Here is a 25,179-nt window from a genome sequence, read left to right on the forward strand (position 1 = left end):
CTACCTAACAAGTCCACCTTTTTCAGTGGACTACGATTACTTGCTCAGTGGCTCTGAAGTAGTCTATCTGCTGCTAATTTCTCTTTTAAAGCCACCCTCCACCCCCCCACACACCTGGTTAAACACTTTAGTCTGGTAGGAGGAAAGCATTCAAAATTCTTAAGCAAAACTTAAATCACAAAATATTAGGTTGATTGGGCTAACCCTTTGAATGGATCTCAAATCCAAGGAATAGTTGTAAATGACATTTTGGGAGAATGGGACCCAATGATACAACTGTGTCAGGATAAAGAGGCCCCTATGAGAAGTGCATGGGAAGATGTGTTGAGCCTGAGAGTGACTGGCCACTGCAGTGTTTACTACCATATAAAGATGAGAGCCTTACGGTAATAAGCGCTAATTTACTATTTAAGGGAGTTTTTCTTACATTTGTGTGAAAGCTGTCAGAATCCAAAAGGAATTGTGTCAAGCCACAAGCAACAAATAGTACAGATGTTGAAGATGCTAAGTGCTATGGGCTGGAGAGATGGCTCAGCAATTAATAACATTTGCTGCTCTTGCAGAGGACCAGAGTTCATTCAGTTGCCAGCACCCTCATGGTGGCTCAGCCTAAATCTAGGGGCTCGAATGCCCTCTACTAGCCTCTATGGATAAGCACATGCCCTTAAATTCACTTGTCATTTTCAAAAATCCTAAATATCAGAGCCAAGTGTGAAGTTGCCAGAGGTGCTGCTCTCAGGAGTTGGTAGGCATACAGGGGGCTACACTTAGCTCTGCAGAGAGGATCGTCAGAGAAGGAGCCAGTCTCCCCAGCTCCTTACACAGTAGTGATACATCACCATTCTGGAATGCAATCAGGAAATTTTCCAGAGCTAGTCCTGGGCTAATTCTATTTCAGCTTCCAAAATGGATCTGCTTACAATGTACATACACCAGACACCAAAACTCAACCAATATGGCAGGAGAGCTCCAGGGTAGTGTCTGTGCATGTTAGGTGTTAAGTTTCCCAACACCAAAATCAGATTTCAGACAGACAGACAGACAGACAGACAGACACACACACACAAATACACAGGCTTGCATTTGAGTGACGTCTCCAGCTGTGGCAGCCGGCTGAGGAGACAGGATAGGGCCTTGCTGGAAGGTGTGCCTTTGAAGGTGATACTGACCAAATCTGTTTTTTCTGGGCTTCCCGACTGACAGCAGGTGAAGAATTTTCCTCTGCCACTTGCTGACAACCATCCTTGATTCCCTGCCCGAGGGAGCCATGCCACCCTGAGTTCAAAGAACTCTACGTAGCAAAACCTTGAAGGACAACAGAACATCTAAAGAACACTCAAACCCACCCAAGGTGGGATTTGGCTAAAATATTTGAAGCTGGCTTCAGACCAGAATTCACCACAGCTGTGAATTTTTAATATTGGGCAACACTTACAGGAACCATCTGGGCTTATAGCTATAGAGAAACCCCGGGTGGGTAATGACTCGCCAACCCACCCACAGCTGGTCAGTCACCAGAGAACAAGGGGACAGTCATGGACGCCAGCAGGGTCTTCCAGGGTGGGGTTTTCAGCAGGTGCCATGTTTTAAGATGTACTTGTCCGCCAATACCATTCTGAGTCAGTGACAAAGCGAGCCATTTAGAAATGACACCACAGGGTGAACTTTATTCTAAAGCTCAAGACGTGGTCACAATGATCACATGATCCATACGTCTCCCGTGTCTGTCGTACCTCCACGGGACAGTGCACTGTGGTGATGGTTACAGCCTTGCTCTGCATGCTGCTACGGGTCACTAGCTGAGTTGCACTCGCTGAATGTGTAATAATGGAAGCAAAATCACTCTATGGGGCAGACTTAATTTTTGAAAGCCCTTACAAATCAGACTTAATCTCATTTATAAACACCCACAGCCACACACATGCGGAAATGGAGAGTAAAATGCAAAAACAAAAACAAAAACAAAAATAAAAACAAAACAAAAAAAAACACCACCTTGGCGAGAAGCACTGCTCCGAGATTCCAATCACGGAGCGCTGGAACAAGCAGGCAGAGTCTGTCTCCTCAAAAGAAACAACTCCTCAGCAGTCCAAGCAGCAATACTGCACAGCGTTCAGTGTGGGTCACACTGCCACAGGACTCTGTCACCAAGGTCATTCTCCCTTAGGGTCAAAGACTACAGACTCAAGCTTTTCCTTTCCCCCATATAATACACAAAATTTCTAGACAGTCTTAAAAAAAAAGAAAATATAAATACTCAGTCTGTTGTACAGAGTCACATACTATGGCAAACATTTCATGACTTGGAGGGGAAGCTGTGCAGAGCCTAGTCCAGGTCCATGTTGACAGAGCCCTTTTCGTTAGGGTGGCATTCACCATTCTGATGCGGGGTTTCAGCACCAAAATTATCTTTGCCTTCTAAATCATCTTTCTTGTCAAGATTTGGGCCATTGGGAGTTCTCTCCAGTTTAGGTGATTCAATTTTTGGTTTGGGTTGAGTTACAACAGGCTCACAAACGCTGTTCAATTCCTGAGAAGACAAAATTCGCCATTAGGTTTTAGCTCTGATCCACCCAGTTCACTCAACTACTTCCTCAAACTCCTGATTCAGGCTTTTCTTACCTAATTTCATCTGTGTCATCAAACCTGTACAATCATAGTGACAAGCCTCATCAAAGTGACTAGCTCCCAGGGTTTCCTGGGGACTTGCTAGGTGGGCTATAAACGCTATCTTATGGCTGCAACATAAAATGTAGGAATCATGAATTCCATAATATGGAAGGGACTCGAGGTTAAGTCACTTCAAGATGTGGTTTATAGCTCAGAACTACGAAGTGGCTGAAATGGCCAATTTTCCCCGGACTTCCTCACGTTACCCAGACAAGCCCTTTGTTTTCTACTCGGGACTTTAGCACCGTGAAAGGTGTCCCTGGTCAAATGCCCAACCTGCTGCTCTCCACAGCTGAGCATCCTGACCCAGTTCGTCCCACTGTACTTTTCTCCTACAAGATTAATGCTGACACCTGACGCATGTTGCTGGTCTCCCCTCCATGGGGGGCAGGACTGACTGCCCTCAATGGTGTCTGTTTCCTCAAAAGAAGGACAAACAGCACCTGCTGGGACATGTAGGGGTTCAATGTACTGCCTGCAGCCAACTAGGAAAAATGTATGTAATGGCAATAATGCATTAGGGAAGCCAGTACTGGTACAGATGAGGTCAAAGTTTTATAGGTAAAACGCCATGTGTCAAGACAAAAGCTGACACACTCACCTTGACTTTCGCTCTTATCTCCTGAGTGCGCACAACAGGGTCCTGGTCAAGACTCCTTTTAGCCTGAGCATTCATGACATTATTCATCCACTCCATCACCTCATTAACAGACTTCTCAACCTTCTTCATTTCAGATTCATCAATATGGTTGTATTTCTCATCCTGGACAGAAAATACAGACACTAGAGAGTTCTGAACAGACACATCTACTCTGACCCACTTTCCCTAAGTTCAAATCCACCTTGGTGTGAAACACCACTACTCCTCACTCAACACTGATTAGGCTAGAGATCCCGAGGTCACGTGCTGGCTAGGTCCAGGTCACTCATCGGGGTAACAGCAGCGCCTACCTTGCCCCTGAAGTCTGCTGCAATCTTGGCATAGTGCTGCAGCCGCTGCCCCAGCTCCTCCAATACTTTCGGCCGTTCCTCAGCTTCTTGAAACCGGACTTTGACAGGAGTACCCATTTTCTAAAGTGTAAGAGAGGGGTTAACAATTGCCAACCTCACACTTTAGTAACCGTCTACGGCTTACAAAGCAAGCTGCACCTGTCAGGGCAAAGAGCTCACCATCAGCTCTTCCAACTTGTCAATATATGCTTGCTTGGCCTGGTCCTCTCCTTCCTCATACAGCCAGTCTTCTGTCTCCGTGAGAAGCCTCAGGAACTTTTCATGTTCCTTTATATGAAAGATAAAGGTTAGTGGCAGCCTTACCTCAGAGGTTCTTAACCCAAGTAGGCATCTTAGGCAATGACCCCAGCAGCTCACCCGAGGGGGACAGGACACACTGGGTTCCCCTCACATTAACTAGAGTCCTATGGTGTCACGTGAGGCACAGGCATTGGGGCTTTTGTCTTATTACATGATTTTAACACCACTTCTGCCTCACAATGCTGTACCCAAGAAACCCAGCTCCAGGTCATGCTTGGGTGATGGAAGAGCGATTATGTCCCTACTCTCCAAAGCAACTGTCTCAATTATGCCTGGCACAGATACAATCAAAGTACACTGTAGGGCAGCTCAGGGGTCAAGGATTGCAGGTGGGGAAGAGGCTACCTCAAGGGTAAACCATCTTTAAGAGTTGATCCCTACACAGTCCGGCCAGTCTTTTTTCCAAGTTCCACCTGACACACAGTTGTGCTTCTGGATCTACCCAGAGCTTCAGTTAGGTAAGGAAGGGGCGAAGGGCTTAGTGACAGTAACAGTGCTGAACATATGCCGCACAGGTGACAGCACCAGACGGCTGCCCAGAGAACACCATCATACAGGCTAAGGGTTCCTATTCATCTTTCCTGCCTCGATGCCATGCGTGTGTCCAGAGCAGATGTTTGCATGAAGACTACTCGAGTGACAGGCGACACGCGTGGCGACTGACCTCTGTTCAGTTCTGCTCTCAAACTTTTGTTTTCAGAACACTCAAGTGACCACAAGCACAGAGGGCTCAGTGCTAAACATCCTGGGCCTACCTGGTAAGAGAGCCCTAAGCGTACCTGCTCGCATATGAATTTCTCGTATGGTCCACACAGCTTGTCCCTGAACTCGTACACACACTCCTCCACTGCGTTTTTAGCGTCGTTTCTCTCCTTCTCCAGTTTGTCCTGCATTATCATCTTCCCCTGTAAGGAAGCAGAGGTCAGCCGACTTCCAGCGACTCAAGCCACACCTCAACATGTTGGCACGATGACCACATAAAACCATTTTACTCTAATCTGCACCTCATGAAACATTTCTACAGAATGCCATGGTCCTTCGACTTAGAAACACACACGGAGAAGTTGTTTTCTAGTGTAACGTTAGGCCGTCCTGCTTTTCAATATACTCTTCAATTTACAAAAGGGTAATTTTTTATAGTTTTTAAATGCAGTGATTCCCCTCAGTTTCCTGACTTTGGGACTATGACTGCACACCTGTGATGCATAGGTATTTTAAGAGGGTAATCCTATGGCCTGCTTCCTACAGTGCCTATGCTCAGGTTGTCCACATTATGTCAAACAGCAGAGCTATTCTCAACCAAACACAACTACCGAAGCACAGACCTCCACAGCGTCCATACCCAACAAACTCCATATAGCTTCATCGGGAAGACCAGATCCCTTTGCCTCTCTCTGCTCTCTGAACTCAGTTAAACTTCACTCCTGGTGAGGATTAGTCACTCATCCCATGCAGTATGCAGAAACAAACAGAAATACCCAATAAAAACGCTTACCTCTGTCTCAATGTACATGTTAAGAAGGTCTCTCCCCAGCTGCCAGACCAAGTTGGCTTCCACAGGCAGCTCAACGTTTACCACTTTTATTTTAGGTTTTTTGGCTTCTGGAGGCTGATCAACTTTCTTTTCATTTGCCTTGAGGGTTAAGAAAAATAAAAATTCTTAATCCTTGGAAAACAAACACTTACCACATTGACTGATGCTTCATGTACAGATCTCTAATTCTCAGGCTGGAACTGTGGAAAAGCATCTGCGCCCACCGCCCACCACAGACCACGGCAGTAGCTGTGTGCATCGTCTTCCTGCGTCACCACCACCTTCTCTATTCTCACCAGTCTCTAAGTCTAGAGCCGGACGACACTGTCACACACACTCACAACACCACTGGAGATGCTAGACTTCAGTCAGTGCTGAAGCGACTATCTTACTCCCTCCAGCCCAGCACAGTACCTGTTCCCATCAGAATTAGTGCCAGAGCGCCTCTACAAGTCTGTGTATCACGTGCAGAGGTACGACCTGCCTTTCGGCCGTATCACTTCTCATTTGGAACTCTCAAGACAGCCAGGCACAGTGGTCATACCTGCCGCCTCAGCACTCAGGAGCCTGTAGCTATGTCTTTGAGGCCAGCTTGGGCCATAGATGGAGATGAAAGGGTCTTACAAACAAAAGCAGTACAGGAAAGTAGCTTTGGACTATGCAAGGAGTATAAAAAACAAGCGCTTGACATCCTAACCTTAAGATGTATCACTGTGTGTATGTGACTACCAAAAGGAAAATTAACTCAAACATTACCAGCAAATATTTTGGAGAAAGGCTAGCTAGTCACAGTGTATTTACTCTAGATTACGCACATGATAGGAATACAATTCTAGAGGTGGCCTTCAATTTTCCAAACACTGTCTTCAGATTCTTACCATGCTTTCTGCCCCAAATGACACACTGCTGAGGAGACACAGTTACAGGGTAGACTTAAGCTATGTGTGCAGAACAACCTACCAGGGCCAGACACACCTCAGCTAACTGTTGTGGACCACGCAGTCGGCCTGCAGTGACAATGCACAACGCCCTGAACCCCAACAGAGAAAAGCCAACCCACTGCTTATCGCTGGCGAGACACGGGAGTGCAACTGATCCAGGATCAAAGTAAGCTGTTGTCTACGGCAGTTAACAGAAACAGAAGGAGTACAAAATTCAACCAACCCCTGGCCAAACCAACACAACCACAAAGTGGCATTCCAACCCAGATGAGAAACCCTCCAAGACATGTTCAAGGGCTGAGAGCCAACCCAGTGTCATTTTCTAGAAAGGTACTGAGACTATCTGCAGAAGTCTGCTGACATGTAACTCTAAATCAAGGGGAAGATATTGAAACGTGAGGACCCGTTTTCTAAACAAATGTTACCACCTCAATTCTTTTCTAGTAAGGGGAAAAAAATGAAAGCAGCTTTCAAAACTCAGTCAGGACACAGGACAATGCTAAAGGCTGCAGAATTATTCAGGACAGAGGCAAACGAAAACCTGGCCGAGAATCTTCTGTGGCCTCCAGCAGTCCTTCCCTTCTGTAACTTGCCTGAGTGGGGGAAGGTATCCTCAGAAGGCGAGAGGAAACCAGACTGTGATGGACAGTTAATCACTTATAGGAAGCCTGCAGAGATGTGAACGCCAAAGCACAGCTTGCGCTGGAAACAATGGGGGCTTCGGGCTTCTCATTACCAACAGGACCACTACTTTGAAAGGTCTGATTACAAGCTGCCATTTTCCAAGGGACACATTAGTTTTATTTAGCTTCCAATACTGGAAGCAAGGTAAAGGAACAAGCACTTGGAAATATATAGCCAGCTATTAGCAGACCATCAAATTAACTCAAAATTGAGAGTAAGTTGAAAGGAGAAAAAGCTGACCAACTCCTAAAATCCATGAATTAGCTAATTAATCAATCAACTCTTTAGTAACTCTTGCAGTGCTGGGATGCATCTTTCTGTTTCTGGCATCAGCAGGTACTTCTGCCTTTAGCAGACTTTTGCTTTAGGCTCATCTTGGAGTGGCATTATCAGAGGCTTTGAGATTTAAAGGAAAACATTGGTTCCCAGCGTAAGTCCGAGTACTCCTCACGGCTCTTTAGCCAAGTAATGTGCAGAAAACGAACAGAGAACAAACCCTGCAGCCCACAGTCGCATGGATTCCTCTCGAAACCCCAGGCCTACACCATTAACCATCACATGCTGCACCATTGTCTAATGGAAGGAACTGGAAGAGTCACTCACTTTGTCAGCATCTGGGATTTTGTTTTCTTCTGAGGTAAGTTCAGGTGAAGGGGGAGACTGTGAGGTTTGCTGAGCATCAGTTTGTACCTGGGGCTGTGTTCCAGCTTCACTGTTGTCTTGCTGGCTATTTTTCTGAAATGAAAGCCCAGGCACAAAGGATGTAGAAAGCAGGTGTACTGTATGAATTGAAAGTTACAGGGCACCAAAGACAGTACTCTCAATTTCTGAAATCTTAGTAGGTGGGCAGAAAAGGTACTAGATAAAAATAAAACAAGTTTGTGAAACTTTAGACATTTCAAACCTGTAAGAAATTTTATGAATGACAGTGTTATAACCAGTTACATAATCGATAGGGACTGTGCCCGATGGTGACAACCCAGAGTCCCCTGAAGAGCCTTTCTCCTAACCCTGTACATTACGATCTGACTCTCGTCAGCACAGGAAATGGGCCGGCTACTAGCCCAGGCTCTTTCCAAAACCAGTGTCTGAACTCGAGCAGCAGCGGCAGCACGTACCTCAATGGCATCACTCAAGAGTTACAGAAACGACAACTATGGCGTATCCCAGGGCTCATCACCCCCAGCTGCATGACTCAGCTATCTTACCTCAAGGGATCTCAGAACAAAGAATAACTACTACACGCCAACTAGCAATCCTGCCTAAAAATATGGCTTCAAGACGAAAGGGGAAGGAAATTACCCCTGAAGCTCTTTGGTAGCCCCCTCAGTTCCCAGCAAGTCTGTGCTGCTATAACCTTTCCCCACGGCTAGAGAACCAAGGCTGAACTACTCTATTCCCTGTCCAAGCCTCTCAGGTCTTCCACATTTTCCACCTACAGCTTCTAGAACTTAAGGCAAGCACCGAGGTAAGTCATTACTCACATCCAAGGCACTATGACCCTGAGAGGATGAAGCACTAGCCACTCACTCTGTGACAGTGTCCAGATGAGAACAAGCTAAGGTTCCTGTGATTCTAATGGTCCTTCAGTGTTTGAGACCAGTGGATACCAAAGCGTTACATCGACACTGCACTGTCTGCCTGCCTCTTCTTGTAAGCCACTTCTGCTTGCTCCCAGAAATCAACTGCAAGTGTGAGCTCAGCAGTCACAACGCCACCATTATCTGTGACATTGTTCTTCTTGACTCTCCCAACCCACAAAGCTATGCTACTAAAACTGGGGGCTGGAATACCAAGACCAATTTTTGCCATACAATGAAAATAAAACAAAACCATTTCCATTTCAATTTTTATAGTTGTTTTTAGCCAGTCAACATCTGATTTAACATAGCAAGAAAAGAAAAGGCAGCTTGTCTTAGTTATAGACCAGTTTCTTCAAGAAGTCATGCACTTCAGTCACAATGTATCATGTTCTAATATCCTGCCATTAATTGGCAGGACCGATTATCATTACACAACTTCTGATCAATGCTATGTTATTAAAACATATTTAACCTTTCCCCCTTCTATGGCTCAGAATGAAGTCAATTTTACTTCTGAACTGACAATCACTCCAACCACTTACATCCACATCCGAGCTTTCCGCGGGTTTCTGGTTTGGACACTCCATGTCTGCCTCGACAGAAGACCCGTCGTCCTCCTCAGTTGGGACCTTTTCCACCATGGATGCCGTGGAGATGGTGAAGATACCATGTGTGTTCACACGCACTTTGACTTTCACTTTAGACTTTTCTCCATCTTTTTGTGCAGAAACATTCTGAACGACAAAACGGCCTAGAGCAAAAAGAAACTGCCAGTTTAGAGATGAACTTTTATCTCTACAAAGACAGCCAAGAAAACACAAGGCTAAGAAATCAAGCCGAAACTGTTTCTCCATCCCCAACCAACTTCAAGTCCCGTAAGCAGACACTTAGGGAGTCTATTACAACTCATGCCATTAAACTTTTGGAAGGAAGCACACTCCTCTGGTAATACCCACTGGGCAAACACCAGGGGCAGGAACTACTGCAAAACAGTTTTTGCCTCCTCCTCATCTCCAGGTGGATGAGCACACACCAGACACGAGAATCTGTGAGCAAATCTAAGACAGGGGACCAAGCACATGCTAAATTTTTAGTCTTTTAGGAAATACTAATCCTCTGATGGAATAATCAAAATTATTTAAGTCATGTTTTAAATAGGGACATGAGCAGCAGCACACATCAAAGCCCGCACTGCTAGGGTAGTCCTACAGCCTCGCAGAGTAACACAGAGAATGCCGCTGTGAACCAGTCTAGAGCAGCGCATTGCTAGGGTAGTCCTACAGCCTCGTGGAGTAACACAGAGAATGCTGTTGTGAACCAGTCTAGAGCAGCGTTCTCAACCTGTAGACTGCTACTCCCTCCGGGGTCGAACAACCCTTTCATAGGGGTGGCCTAAAAATACTGGGAAACACAAATATTTACGTTATGGTTCACAACAATAGTGAAATTACAGATATGAAGTAACAACAAAATTAATTTTCTGGCTGGGGTCACCACAATGAGAAACTGTATTAAAGGGTCACAGAGTTAGGAAGGATGAGGATCACTGCTCTGGAGAGCCACTTTTAATGAGCACTTACTGCAGAGTCAAGTGTCAACAGTCATCCCCCACTAAATCATGAGTCTCTCGAGGGCTGCTAAGCGGCTCAGCAGCTCAGGACTTGCTGTGCAAGTATGGTGACCCAAGTTCAAATCTAGAGCCCACATTACAAGAAGAAAACCAACTCCCAGAATTCCTGTGACCTCCATACATGTACTCTCACACAAATAATAGTCTAAAAATGTGTACTTTTCTGGGCATGATGGCACATGCCTTTAGTACCAGCACTCAGGAATACATAGTAAGCACCAGAATAGCCAGGACTAGAGACAGACCTGGTCTCCACAAGTAAGTGTTCGAACCAGTTATACTCAAGAGGTACATGGAAGGCAACACTAACCTAGGAGCCGTCCACACAGCACATACAGCTAGATTTAACTTCTAGGTCAGTCAAGCATGGCGGCTGGCACAAACCACTAAGTCAGGAAGTAACTGCCAAATGGTCCTTTACAGAAACCCTTCTGGGCACGCCACTCATGAGTATGGAATGTGAAAGTGCACGTGACGGACAGCTTGTCATCAGTGAGCAGAACACCGACACTTATGTAACAACAGCTCATCTCTGGGAAGGGGACAGATGTGCCGAGCCCAACCCTGACAACCTCAGGCCGCAGTCAACAGCTTCTCCAGCCGCTCTCCTGCCACACTGTGAACAGGTGATGGGCCACAACACCTTAGTCTGCAGAAGAAAACTCAGTTGGCCAGACTCGAATCCTCCTAATGCTTTCTCTTAGAGGCCTGGCAGTATCAGCAGCTTTTCCAATATAAAAACCACGAAGTTAGTAATACTAAGATAAAAGCAGAGGGACAATGACAAGCCTCCCCGTGGAAAATGCACCTGAAGGCGCCCCTTCAGAGAGGGTGAAGTACACAAGACGGCCTGGCAAGTGCCGCCCTGCTGTGGGATCTGAAGTAACACCTTGCCAACAACACTTAATCCTGCTGGGAGGTCAGTTAGTGGCCAGTATTCTGCAAATACAGACTCTATTGCAACAATGCAGCTAGGCCAGCAAGTCCAGGTCAAGGCGTCCAATGAAAGAAAGACTCCTCACGACTCTTCTACAGAAGCAGTTCCAACGCTAACAACGAGCCGCAGCTCTAAGTCCCAGGGCAGGTGCACACACGACTTACCTATTTTGGCTTCTGGATAGGGAACTCCTTGAGGGTCCGAATAGAACGCTTCCAGCTCGAAAGGTCCCCTTCTCAGGAAGGTGAGAACTTTGGAGAAAGGAGCAGCATGGTTCCGACTGAACACCTCATGAACACTAGGAGGAAGGCAGCAAAGACATCCACAGCTCAGACTTGACAACCTTACTGATTCTGCCTGTCGTTCACAATAACCAAATGCAAAGGCGGAAAGGTTTGGCCCCTGAAAATTCCTCAGTCATTCAACTCTTATTTGAAGACAGTATCAGAAAGCTATCTGTGGCTACATACCCTTCGGTCTCTTCTGAGTCGTGGTTCCAGACCAGAGAAATTGGAAAAGGAACAGCATCTGTGACGGAGAACTCTCGGACTTTAAATGCCGGGGAGAGAATCGCACACTAGAAAAGACAAAGTATTCAAACGTTAGAAATATCAGCACAGTATTTCCATACACCTTTCACTATGACAATTCTACTTGGATGGGCAGATCTAAACTGCTTGCAGCATGTTGTCACCTTAAGAATAAAGAATGTGGAAAAAAAAAAAGAATAAAGAATGTGTCATCCTAGCATTATGCTAATCACCAACCAAAGACAAATCATGAGTCTTGAGACCAGCAATCCTGACTTCCAAGTTTCACAGACTGAAAACACAGGTTTTCCCAGAAATGCCTTGCTGGTGGCATTTCCAATTATAAGCTGATTCTCTCTGAGATGTGAACACTCACGAGAAGTTCTGCTTTATTGTTTTCACATGGCAAAGAACCAAAAGGGGTAAAACTCAAAATGTGTACATTCTCAATATCATTTGTCAAATCAAAACTGGGACAGGACAGCCTGTCTACACAGGACACACAAAACTAATTAAATGAAGAAAGCACACAGACCCACAAGGAGATCTCATCAGTGGTCTCCTTCAAAGCAGAGGCCAGAATGAGCTCCCTTTCAGGAACTCGGAATTTCCTCCATCTGGGGAAGCAGAGATAAAGGCGCACACTCCACTGTGGAGGAACAAGAACAAAGCCCTCCCTACAAAGGGCTACTAGGGAGTAAATGACCCATGGGAAGAGATTAGCTCGGGCAACAAGGGTCAAACACTCTACATGTACCGATAGACACACGACAATGTTATAAGGAAGCCCACTACTCTGTACAATTAACCAACATTAATAAACCCCAAAGCCAGCCTAGGCCATGATAAGACGATGGGCAAGACTGCCCACTCTCTTCTGTGTCATACAAGGCAAGTTCTCTAGAGACCTTCGTTCACAGACTCCTTTACATGTGAACGACTGTCAGACATCCTCTGTTCTCTACCAACATCTACATTTGGTGCTTCTGTGTCATCAGCGTAACCCTTCAGCTTCATTTGGGGGTGGAAAAAACTATTTTCTAGAACCACCTGGTAACTAATACTCCTAACCCCTACACATGTTCTTCCTCATCAAAACAATCATTACAGCTGATTAATAGTCTATTCCCTCCTGTGCCTGAAGTCAGGAGTTGCCGGCACCACACACTGACGAGCGTTCGTCAGCTGTTTTCTGCCATCTCCCAACCAGGCCCATTTCTAGTCATCGTCTCAGAACACCAGCTGGGGCCTGGTGGTGGTGGAGGCGGCACACGCCTTTAATCCCAGCACTCAAGAGGCAGAAGGAGGAGGATATCTCTGAGTTTGAGGCCAGCCTGATCTACAAGAGCTAGTTCCAGGACAAGCTCTAAAGTCACAGAGAAACCCTGTCTCAAAAAACAGAACCAAACCAAAAAACCAACCTAATAAATAAACCAAAAGAAAACAAACAAACAAAAAAACCACCAAAAACAGCATCAGCTGGGCAGTCCTTTGTGCCTTCCCCTTTCTCACCTCCACAGCAGTACCCCAAGTCTGCTAAGCTTACTGGGTCACCTAAAGGAACTTCCTCCGGAAGGGAAGCAGGCACGGGGCTCCACATGTGTGAACCCCAGGAGGAAGCCCAGCAGAACCTCACCTGCAGGGCACATCCTCTAGCCACAGCTTCGTCCGCATTGAGTGTGGTGCTGACATCTTTTCCAAAGAATTTGGCAATTCTTTCTTTTACAGCTGGAATTCTCGTGGCACCTCCAACTATCTCAATGGCACTCACATCTTCGGCCTTGAGGTGCGTCTGTTCCATCAGAGAATGAAGGGGGACCTCTATTTTTTGCAGGAGTTCTGCACACAGTTCCTCAAACTGGGACCTTAGGAAATGAAAGGAGCCAGTGGCAACCATTACTATGAGTTTTTACCAACCAACTCATCCAGCCTTTTCCTCAGCACCCTAAATCCCACACGGGCCACATTATTGGCTTTATATAAAATGTATATATCACACGTATATATGTAAATACATACATGTCACAGCATAAAGAGGATGGGGAGAAAATCCTGTTGATTAACATAGAAAAAGCTAATCACACTGAGGAAAGGTACTTCTCAAAGTCCCACAGGCTGATGAGATGACGCAGCCGGCAAAGGCACTTGCTGCCAAGTCTGACAACCCAGGTGGAGAAAACTGACTCCTGAGAGTTGTCCTATGAGTTCCCCATGTGCACCATGGCAGGAACACGTGAGCTAGTGCACATGTGCGTGCACACACACACACACACACACACGCACATTTACAAAAAGCATCCTTCACAGTCATATCCCTAAATTCTAAGTTATATACAATGGTGTTTACAGTCAATAGCCATATGGTAAAACATGCGCCAAGACAGGGTAACAAAGACTACTGGGCTAAACCTTTTGCCCACTTCATGTGTACAAATCCAGACACAAGTACCTGTTCATCTTCCCAGAGACGTCTTTGTCATTCATGAAGCATTCAATGTTCAGTGGCAAGTCTGTGCTGTTGGAGCTCATGAGCTTTTTCAATTTCTCACACTCCTGATGCAGACGAAGGAGGGCTCGGATTTTGGATTTTGCATCTAACTTGTACTTGGTTTTAAACTCAGCACAAAAATGCTCCACCAGCTTCTCATCAAAGTTCTTCCCTCCTAAGAAGGGGTCAAACGCTGTGCCCAGAACCTAAGGTTGTTTAAAAAAAAAGAGAATCAGGTTACTTTCGATCACACTTCAATTAGACTCTTAGATAGTCCTATTCAAACAAAAGGCTAATAGGCTCAGAGCTACGTAAATCCAGGTCAGGAGGCACACAACTGAAGGAACGCCAGTCTCTGCAAGTCTCTTATGGTATTGCCTACTCTTACCATCTGTGCTGAAGAGAACCTTAACATTATTTTTCTTAAACACAAAAGACCACCAACCCCCTCCAGAGTTTGCCAAGAGGGAGCTCCATCTTCAAGAAGCAGCTTCACGGCTCACACACTATGATCCAGCGCAGGAGTTTCCACTTTACCTTCAGTTTCCCTTTGTTGAAGGCGCAGGCAGACACCTGGAAGGAGGAGTGCCCCATGTCCACAAACACCACCACCCGAGGCTTCTCATCCGCGCCCGGCAGGTCCTGCTTATAAATGCCGTAATTCAAAGCAACTGCAAGGGAAACAAGAAGGTGATCACGAGATGCCCAGGCCATTTTCTCAGGGATTTACTGTCACAGGAAGACCCCACGTTACAAAGAACCAGTTGCTCCTTTCTTCCTGTCGGTCAATGCCCCACCACTCTTCAACGTTAGATATGATAAAGCAAAAGTCACAAACATCAGACTATATACACTACCAAGCCTGCTAGGAGACTGGTTATCCAAACTTAGTTTTCCTTAACTGAGAAAGTGCTCAGTCAACACAGATGCAGATCTAAATCACAGCCGCCTTTAAGAGGCACCGGTAAAGAACACACCACTAGGGGCTGTCTCCTACCAGCTGTCATGTCGTTCATGAGCCGTAAGCAGTTCAAGCCCACAATCTGCGCTGCATCCAGGACAGACCTCCTCTCAGCGTCTGTGAAGAAGGAGGGGACCTGCAAAGGAGAGGGGCAACTCTAGACACAGGACCTTCGCAAGCCAGCATAAAGTCACAGTGGGTGGCCTGGCCAGTCCCCCAAAACACAAACATAAATCTAGACTTTTGTTTCTAGTGATTTCCTTGGCTTTCAGAGTTGCCTTAAAAGACAAACAAACAAACAAAACTAATTCCCAAAGCATTGGTTTTCAGAAAAGAAAAGGAATCCTTCACTGTGAGAAGCTCTTCAGAACAACAACCCCTGGTATTACAGCAGCCAACTGCCCCAGAGAAAACCCAGATGCAGCCAGTTAACCTGTATTTTCAGAAAGCTCCACAGGAGACCCCACTATAGTAAAGAACCCTTGCAGCTTCTGGCTAAAATTAACACTCGAGCTTACTTTGAAATGCTCCTGAACACTCAGCTAAGAATACCTTGGAAGGAAAGAGCATGCATATATGCAATACTGCAGCAAAGAAAGGCAAGCTGCAAGCACACACACTGCCTGGCTGGGTTCTACTTACTGAAATGACACAATCTGTTACTGGCTTCTTGAGGTTGTTCTCTGCAGTTTCCTTTAACTTAGTCAGCAACATGGCTGTTATCTGCTCCACGCTAAAGAGGTGCTCTTCATCCATGTACATGACCTACGACACAGTGGGACATGCTGACATACTCCAACACTTCACTGTTAGCACGGATCCTGCTTCCACATAATTTGAGTTTATTGGTTTTGCAAGAAAAAAGGAACTAAAAAGGAAAGGGAGGAAAAGAAGGAAGAACTTTTCCCTAGAGATGAAAAGGAGGGAAAAGCTAGGGCTGAGTCACCAGTGTGGGCTGCCCACAGACAGCAGTTCTGTCAGCCCTCTGGCTGGCACTCCGCTGCTCTCAGAGGCTCCCAAAGGCTCTCTGACCATGTCTGAGCCATCAACATTACTTGAATTTCTTTTCTTAAAAAAAATACCAAAGCAACCAAAAAATTACTAGAAAGTTAGAAGGAACACCAAATAATCTATGTAAGTATGTATTATTGGCTAAGTAATGCTCAAGAGACAGCTTCTATTAACAATACTTGAAAAGGAGCCAGATATGAGGGAAAGACCCCACTCTGTTCAGTCAACTCGGGTTAAGATAGTAAGCTGAGCACTCCCCTCTAGAGACGCTTTCGTCAGAGCCCAGACAATCAGTTGCATTACCTTGATTCCAACGCCACCATTCTTCATTGAGACCAAGTCATAGCTCAGGCTTGCCTTTTCCTTCTGAATGAAGGGGTCACTGAACGCTCTGCCGTGAAACCTCTTAAAGCTAGACACTGTATTGTTTGCATGAGTGATTTGCTGCAAAACAAAGGGAAGACTTAGACTTCTCTCTAACTTCACAACCTAGCAGTGCCTACAGCAGCTTCAGCCCGTCACCTGTGCCACTCAGACCAACTCTGGGGGTAATACCTAACTTTCCCTCAGACTCCTCGATTTTCCATGAAAGCATACATAGCTCCTACTGTACTTTCTTCTATGGAAAATGCCAGAAGGAAAGGCAATGGTGAAAGGCAATGGTGTCATCAGACCTTGGGGCAGATCTCAAAATCTGCAAGATAAAGGAAAAGACGGTGCAACTGTCTCCAAAGCTCTCAATGCTTCAGCAACTGCACTGCTGCACCCCATCTTCTCCCCCAAATAAGCCCAAGCTCACTGTCCACTGAAGTCAGACTCGGGGCACTGCCAGGTTAAGGACCGTACGCACGTCTGCCTAGAAACTGGCCTATGCCAGAGGTAGATGAGGTGAGGGTCATCTCAAAAGTTTCTAATGACTATGGGAGGTGGGGGAAGTAATACACAGATCCTATCGCCAGCTCCACACCCATCTCACACTGCTGGACGTGCCTGTTACAAACAGTACTTCAGTAACCTGTTCCCTGGGATGTGGTCTTGCTCTCAGGCACACATGCTAAGAAGGGGCATGACATTCAGGAAAACAAGATGGAAATGTGTCAACTTGTTCTGAGAAGGTGTTTTCTTCATCTACTGCTTGGGTCAACCTACTTCAGAGAACACGTCACTCAAACGTAGGCTCCTCACTAACAACGAAGTCACTTAAACTCAGAAGCACCAAGGGAACTACTATTTTTTCATCTTCTACAGCTGGGCAGTGCCCGAGGCTCAGCACCAGCGGGTGTGCTCATTCAATAAGCTTGTAAAACAGAGACAAACCTCTGTGGGAGCGGGTCCTCTCCTCTCCCACTACCACGTGGGTCCCAGGGATGGAACTCGTGTTGTCAGGTTTGGCAGCAGGTGCAGGTGCCTCTGCCCACCGAGGAGCCTCACTAGCCAGGTTTTTTTTTTTTTAATAAAGTGTCTGTCATTTAAGACATTTTAAAGCCAAGCATGGCGTCATGTCCCTTTAATCCCAGTACTTAGGAGGCAGCGGCTAAGAAGCCTCATTCATTCACATATGTATGTATGTATGTACACACACACACACACACACACACACAGGCAATGAAGTTACCCTAATTAAGGCTGCCAATAAAAACCTAAGAACAGAAACAAGAGAAAAGGGACAAGGGTGGGAATGATGAAGCAATCACCCAAAGGTTCCAAATGAACACCTGACACCGTATCTTAAAGAGCTACCATTTTCATCTGTAGTGTGCACATAGGAGTGTCTGCATGGATGTGTGGCAATGTGTGCCTGGTTCCCATGGAGGCCAGAGAGGATGTAAGAAGTAGTTACAGGCAGTTATGAGCCACCAAAAGGGCGCTGGGAGTCAAACCTGTAAGAGCAACAAGTGCTCTCTCTGACTGACTAAGCCATTTCTCCAGCTGACTTACGGCTTAAAACCAAAACTGTAGTAAACGTTGGTGCATCATTCTGGGATTGGTGCTGCCGGGATTTCCCTTTAAGCCAAATGGGCATTCTCTTCAGGAACATACCTGATTTTTGGCTGCAACTCCGATTGTTCTGTTTTTTGGTCCAAATGATATGACTGACCTAGAACAGAACACAAACGGTCCACGTTTGTCCAAAAGCACACGGAACCGTTTCCAAACCGACAGGAGGAAACTCCAACAGAAACGAAGCCCAGTTTTGCAGCTTCTAGCTTTCCCCGATACTCCAAACTTAGTCTGGGGATATTAATAATTGAAAGCCACAGGTCTGACAACTGCTAGCCCTGCTCACCCCAAGTCTGCTAGTCTACTGGTAGCTCAGGCATTGTTGCTCAATACCTCGAGTGCTAAGACAGTGTCACCAGGTCACAGAGAACATGGAACAACATTAATTCTGCAAGCTCTCAATTTAGAGTATTATTAAACTTGGCATTATGCACATAACTGTACCTCTGTCATCAGCTTCATACAACCCTAAATGTCACTGTCACTTATTTTTGTCCCGATCTACCACCTGCTTTAGAATTTAAAAGGTTTTATGTAACTCTTAAGAGGTCTATGGCATTGCCTGTAGAGTTTAGAGCATACGGATGAGGCTCCCATAAGGAGGTCAGGCAAGAAAAAGCTACAGCCAAAGTTACTGCAGTCTGAAGCACAAATGCAGAGGGAAAGGAGTATGACCAGTCAGTCACCTAAGCCTGCTCTGACAAGATGAGGAGCGACCTGCAAGGAGACAGCTTTCTCAGCGATGGAGAGGGAACGCGTAGTAACAGGGACAAGATGGAGAGGGCTGTGTGGAGGAGGCAGTGATTAAGGTTTTGGATTAGAGGAGTAACCCGTTGTGCATTACTAATCCAAACCCAATCTAATTTTGGTTCAGTTCCGCGCGCCTACGTGGGTAAATGAGCTGAGTAAAATGGAACTATGCTGAGAATGGTTAAGTTTGCTAGGTCAGAAACAGCCTGGACCTAGTGGTCTAAGCAGGTACACCAAATGTCACCCTAAAAGTCAGGGATCCTCGAGCAATGGCTGGGTCTTTTAAGGTGCAGTCTACAAATCCTGGGATTCTGAGCTCAGAGAGACTAGACATTCGATCTTCTCATTTTCCAAATCAACTAACCCACTGTAATAAGAATCGGTAGCCAATCCAATTGTTAGCCCTGTAGCTTAACAGTAATATAATACACCAGTCGAAAATGCTGGTCAACACTGACTCGAGCATTTCCCCTGCTTTCCTCTGAGCCACTTTAAAAAAATAAATAAATAAAATCCAGAGCCTGTAGAAGCACAGAAGCACTCACAGAAGAGAGGCACAGCAAAAGGCTGGCATCTTTCCTACTAGCCGCCAAAGAAAAGACGACCACGGCTTTGTAAAGAGGTAGACAGAGTATCACACTGCGTTGCTCAGAGAGTGAGTTACCAGCAAGGCTTATTTCCTATTCACTCTCATAAATGTTCCTCTGCACATAAATCATCTAAGGTCAGAATGATTTTACCTTCAGGTTTTAATAATTTTGGACTCTGCACTTGAGGAAAAAAACCTACAATAACTGCCTATAAAAGCAAATAGCTGTAGTCACTGACTGCACACGCAGGTCTATTTGCCTACATAACCTTCAGAAACTAACCCCCTCAAAAAGTTGCTCTTTGCCATGCTTCCGTTTGCCCACCCACGGTACTGCAGAATATTTAATTCAGAGACAAAAATCCACTTTCCCCAACGAGGTTTTTGCACAGCAACGTGCTAGCAACAACAACGTGAAATTTGTACTGCTTTTTCTAAACCTTGCCAAAAATAAACAAACATTCGGTCTGGAAACTCACGAACGGCTTTCACGATAAGCTTTAAAAAGGACTCTTCCAAAAAACGATTCAGGGCACTAGGGCAATATTAGCAAATCGAGAGTCGATGAAAACAGAGGCGGTGGATTCCTCTACCATAGTGTTTCTGTGGTCGCTAACAACAGTCCACCCGCTCCCTAGGCAAGCAGCAGCGCACAGGCTCTGGAACCTTCTAGGTCATTTGGAGATTCACCATGCGGAAAAGGCTCGGCAGCTCAGGCTCCGTAGAGATTCCTGCCGAGGTGGGAACCGGTGCCAGATTGGAAGAAGCTGGGTGGGGAGCTGGATGGGGGGGGGGGGGGAAGACCCGGGAAAGGCCAAGCCAGGCCAGGTGGTCGCCGGGTGTCACGGTTCTCCGAATCCCCGGGCCACCATCTCCCACGAGAAGCGGCGAGCTCGAGCCCTCCCCGGCCACCCAGGCTCCTACTTACGGGGTGCAGCGGTCGCTGAACTCGTTGGCGATGGTCTCGATGCCCCCGGCCCGCGCCACCGCGATGTAGCAGCTCTGTGAGCCCACGTCTAGTCCCACCACCGACATGGCTGGCCCGGTCAGCCTCCGCCTCGGGTCTGCTGCGTGCGCCTCCTGCTCCCGACCGGCCGGGAAGATGCTTCAGGCTTTACCCCGCGAGACTGCGCTCAGCCTCTGCCACCGCTCGCAGCTCGCCTTTCTCGCACGCAGCCGCCGCCGCCGCCGCCGCCGCCGCCGCCGCCGCTCAGCTACCAATCCAAAAGGGGAGGTCCCAATCGCTCAGCCTTATGTAGCCTACTGAGGAGAACTTTCCAGAATCTGCGGCATTTACTCACCGGCGCCTCCACGTGCCACTTCCGCTTCCTTCTTCTCGAGCCTTCGAGAAAGATTCTACCCAATGGAAGGATGGTCGCCCCCGCGGGCGGCCTGCGTCGCCATGGTGACAGGGCAGCCGCTCGGACGCCATTGGCTGCCGCAGACCGAGCTTGCCCACCCTCCATCCCGCCCTCCCCACCCCGGGGGCAATTTGCGCTCCAGTTGATTCTGACGATGAATAACGGACCGAAAACTACTGTCGCTCATGAAATGACACCGAGCGGCAGTGTCCGGCTCCCAGACGCCGAAGAACTACTGAACGGAGGAAGATAAAACCCACTGCTCCGAGACTCCAGGCCTCTCGGGCTGCCGACATGCTATCGGAAGAGAGCATGCCGGGAAGCGTAGTTTGGCCGGGAGACCAGAGCGCCTTGCATGCCGGGGAGTGAAGTCCAGCGTGGATGCCTGGGCGCTTTGCATGCTGGGATATGTAGTCTAGACCGCGGTGCGTACTGGGACCCGCCTTTGTCTTGAGGACTCAGATGAAGGCCCAGCTTGATGCTGCCTATTCGCGCGCTTTCCCTGGCTTTGTACTGTGTTCTGTCCTTGTCAGTTCTTTAGGCAACTGATGAATTCCGGTTTAGAAGTGTCAGTTTTATGCCGAGTGTAAGCAGCACGGTTTGTATCTGCTGACAAGATTCTTGCAGAATAAAACACCAGAGGTTTTTCTTTTCTTCTCTTTCTTTCTTTCTTTTAATGTAAGCAGCTTTTGATTGCTGTGCAATTTGGGAGACTGCTGGTGGTGTCGCTTTAGCTTATTTTGGGTACTAGTTTATGCCGCCATTGTTTAACCTGCCACCGCTAACCTTATTAATATAAATCAGTGTGGTTTAAGCCTTGTTTAAGCTCCTGTTTTCTTCCCTTGGAAAGTGAGCTTTGGTTCCATAAAGAGACTGAGGAAGACGGGTCCTGCTTGCTTTCAATTCTTATGTATCGTTTACTTAAACACTTAAAAGTTTGCCTGAGAACCCCGTGTGTACTTTGACACCCAGAATATGGAAATAAAGGCAGTTCAAATGCGTGCTGCTAAGTAAGTGTGTAATTGAATAAAGAGTTGGCACCCAAGGTTAAAAAACTTCCTCCAGCAAGACAAGTGCGGCTGTTTAAATCGGAGGCTTTACATACAAACTACAGAGTCAGTAATGCTTCGCGGTGCTCGGTTAACCTGTCACTTTAGTTACTGCACCTGTCACACTAAGCTGTCGTATTTTAAATGGGAGAAGAGTCATAGTTATCTCGGGGCGGCTGCATTTTTAAATTTGAAACCCATTTAATGTAATTATTTTTTGTTATACATCTCCGAAACTTACACACCCTAACTTTTTTTTTTTTTTTTTAGTATATGAAAACTTTTATTAAACTCGACAGGATCGTAGCTATTTTTAACAAAGAGGACCTATAAATTTTTTGCTCTACCTCTCAGACTGTATATGAGAAACTGCAGAGAGATGTGGACCTGGACAGATCTGGGCCAGGTTCAAATCTTAGCACTGATATGTATTACATAAAAAACAGCACCCACATTTGGACTTCACAGACTTGTGTTCTGACTGTCCTTATTAGTTTGTGAGCTGTGTGAACTTGCTATTACCAGCCCTTCTTGTGTACTCCCTCACAGGATTTTGTCATGATCAAAAACTTACACAAAGCACCAACCATATAATTATCATGTATTCGTGCTTAATGTCTGTAATCCTGGGCACACCCATAAAATGCCAATACCACCCATTCTTGCTGGGTTTTTGGAAGGAGTAGATGTAATTAATAAGACATGTAGTGTACTAATGAGATTCAGTAGATTGTTGTAAGAAAAATTGTTGAAGCTAGTTTTATGCCAGAACTGAAGTCTCAACTCCAATTGCTTTGGAAGCAGAGAGGTGCCATCATCCTGCCTTCCTTTGATTTAGCCAGCTCCCTTATCTGCTTATATACAGAATGATTCCAATCACGAGAGGCCATTAGACATCCCCCCCTTTTTTTTAAATTTAAACACTTGTCATTTTCTGCTAGCTTCATTCTGTTTTACTTAAGTTTTCATTCTTTTTTTAAATTATGTAATTCCCCATTCTATTTTGGATATAGCTTTAGAAATTTTTTTTAATATTTATTTATTTATTGTGTATACAGTGTTCTGCCTGCATATATGCCTGCAGGCCAGAAGAGGACACCAGATCTCATTACTGATGATTGTGAGCAACCATGTGGTTGCTGGGAATTGAACTCAGGACCTCTGAAAGAACAGTCAGCGCTCTTAACCACTGAGCCATCTCTCCAGCCCCCTAGCTTTAAAAATTTTAGGTGGAAACTTAATCAAATAAAGCAAACCCTGTTGGAGAGATGTCTCAGTGGTTAAGAACACTTGTTACTATCGTAGAGGACCCTGGTTTTAGTTCCCCAGTACCCATATGGCAGCTCACAACCATTGTACCTGCAGTTCCAGGGGATCTGATGCCCTCTTCTGACCTTCACTGGTACTGCACACATGTGGTGCACATAAATGATGCAGGCAAACACTCAAACACATAAAAATACATAAAATCATAGAACTTTTTAAAATTAAAGCACTTTGGGGCTGGAGAGATGGCTCAGAGGTTAAGAGCATTGCCTGCTCTTCCAAAGGTTCTGAGTTCAACTCCCAGCAACCACATGGTGGCTCACAACCATCTGTAATGGGGTCTGGTGCCCTCTTCTGGCCTGAAGGCATACACACAGACAGAATATTGTATACATAATAAATAAATAAATATTTTTTAAAAATTAAGGCACTTTATTTTATACTCTAGCAATGCGGACATAGGAAAAATATAATAGAGCATCACCTTAGGCCATTGGGAAACAGGTATTTACATTATAATTCATAACGGTTGCAAAATTACAGTTATGAAGTAGCAATGAAAATAATTTTATGGTTGGGGTTCACAACAGTATGAGGAACTGTATTAGAAGGTCATAACAACAGGAAGGTTCAGAACCACTGGTCTAAGCCAAGCTTATAAACCTTGGCCCTGTAGAGGGAGACTGTGCTTTCGTTGCCTGGCTGCCCAGACCTGAATAATCACACAAAAATTACATTAATTACAACTGTTTGGCCAACAGCTCAGGCATATGCCTAGCTAGCTCTTACATCTTAAATTAACCTATTTTTATTATTTTATATTTTACCACAAGGTTCATGACTTGTTACCTCACATGCTTCTTAGGCAGCTACATGGCGTCTCCCTGACTCCGCCTTCTTTCCTCCTCTATCTCTGCTTGGATTTCCCGCCTTACTATATTCTTGCTATATTCTGCCCTGCCATAGGCCAAAGTAGCTTCTTTACTACCCAATGGTGATAAAACATATTCACAGCATACATCACGGGCAGGATGGTATGCTCCTTCTATAGTCAGCTGTGGACATCTTTGGCTGGACAATGCTTTGTTGTGTGTGTTACAAGTTTTAGTTCATCCCAGGTCACTACCCATAGGAAATTAGCTGCACCACGACAGCCAAAACTGTCCCAGATACTGCTGAATGTCCTGGAGGCACATTTGCTGTGCCCGAGACTCCTTGCCTCAGTCTGGATAGTTTGATTGACAAAATGGCGTGACATTAAGACATATGTGTAGAGAAAAGAGCCAGGCTTGCTGTCTGGACCACGGAGGTGGAAAGAGGTGACAAGCCAGACAGCTGCACCCTGAACCTCCCACCATGTCTCATTTGGTCCCAAGACATGCCCACAGTTGTGAAGATATCCCCAACCCATTCCAAGGCAAGAGTGTGGAATTGTGTTCTTTGCTTTCTTACTTCTCAATAGTCATTTGGACACCTGCATGGCATTTCATCAGTAAGAAAGTGAGGGGCAGAATTCAATGCCAGCTCTTTACTGGTCAGTCACTTGAAGAGAAAGTATAGGGGGGGCAGGATCATTTGTGCCTTACATACTATTCTGGGTTTCCTCCCTGAGGACTAACTCCACACACCAGAAATAGAGGCTCTTCTTCTCTTTGCTTTGTTTCACCAGCGCGTGTGAGAAAAAAGGAGCAGACAGGAGAGTGAGTGGCCTGGGTCTTTTCTGAATTCTTTTGGCAAATTGAAAACCCTTGTACGCAGGCAGACTCTTGGAGTGTTGTTGGGCTTGTTATGATAGGGTGCGGGTCTGGGATGGGATTTGTCCTCTAACTACAGATGTTCGCAGCCATGTACAGACACCTTTGTTGGGGTGGTATGTTGTGTGC

General features: G+C 46.0%; 1 protein-coding gene across 2 annotated transcripts; it reads right to left on the reverse strand.

Moving 5' to 3' along the window:
* Positions 1-1,639: 1,639 nt before the first annotated feature.
* Positions 1,640-20,839, reverse strand: Hsph1 (heat shock protein family H (Hsp110) member 1). 2 transcript variants are annotated; one of them, XM_048419033.3, is made up of 18 exons: positions 20,549-20,835; positions 18,321-18,378; positions 16,584-16,724; positions 15,912-16,034; positions 15,306-15,405; positions 14,846-14,979; positions 14,270-14,514; positions 13,457-13,685; positions 11,761-11,867; positions 11,455-11,588; positions 9,266-9,474; positions 7,744-7,875; positions 5,477-5,614; positions 4,761-4,886; positions 3,841-3,948; positions 3,622-3,741; positions 3,272-3,433; positions 1,640-2,530 (listed from the first exon to the last, which is right to left on the reverse strand). In XM_048419033.3, exons 1-18 carry the CDS (start codon positions 20,653-20,655, stop codon positions 2,327-2,329), a joined length of 2,577 nt encoding a protein of 858 aa, XP_048274990.1. In that variant the 5' UTR covers positions 20,656-20,835; the 3' UTR covers positions 1,640-2,326. The 2 variants fall into 2 exon arrangements, with proteins under 2 accessions (XP_048274990.1, XP_048274998.1); XM_048419041.3 differs by lacking the exon at positions 7,744-7,875 and having other exon boundaries at positions 20,549-20,839.
* Positions 20,840-25,179: the final 4,340 nt, after the last annotated feature.

This window comes from Myodes glareolus, chromosome 2 (assembly GCF_982192425.1).
Source record: "Myodes glareolus chromosome 2, mMyoGla1.1, whole genome shotgun sequence".
Taxonomy (NCBI): domain Eukaryota; kingdom Metazoa; phylum Chordata; class Mammalia; order Rodentia; family Cricetidae; genus Myodes; species Myodes glareolus.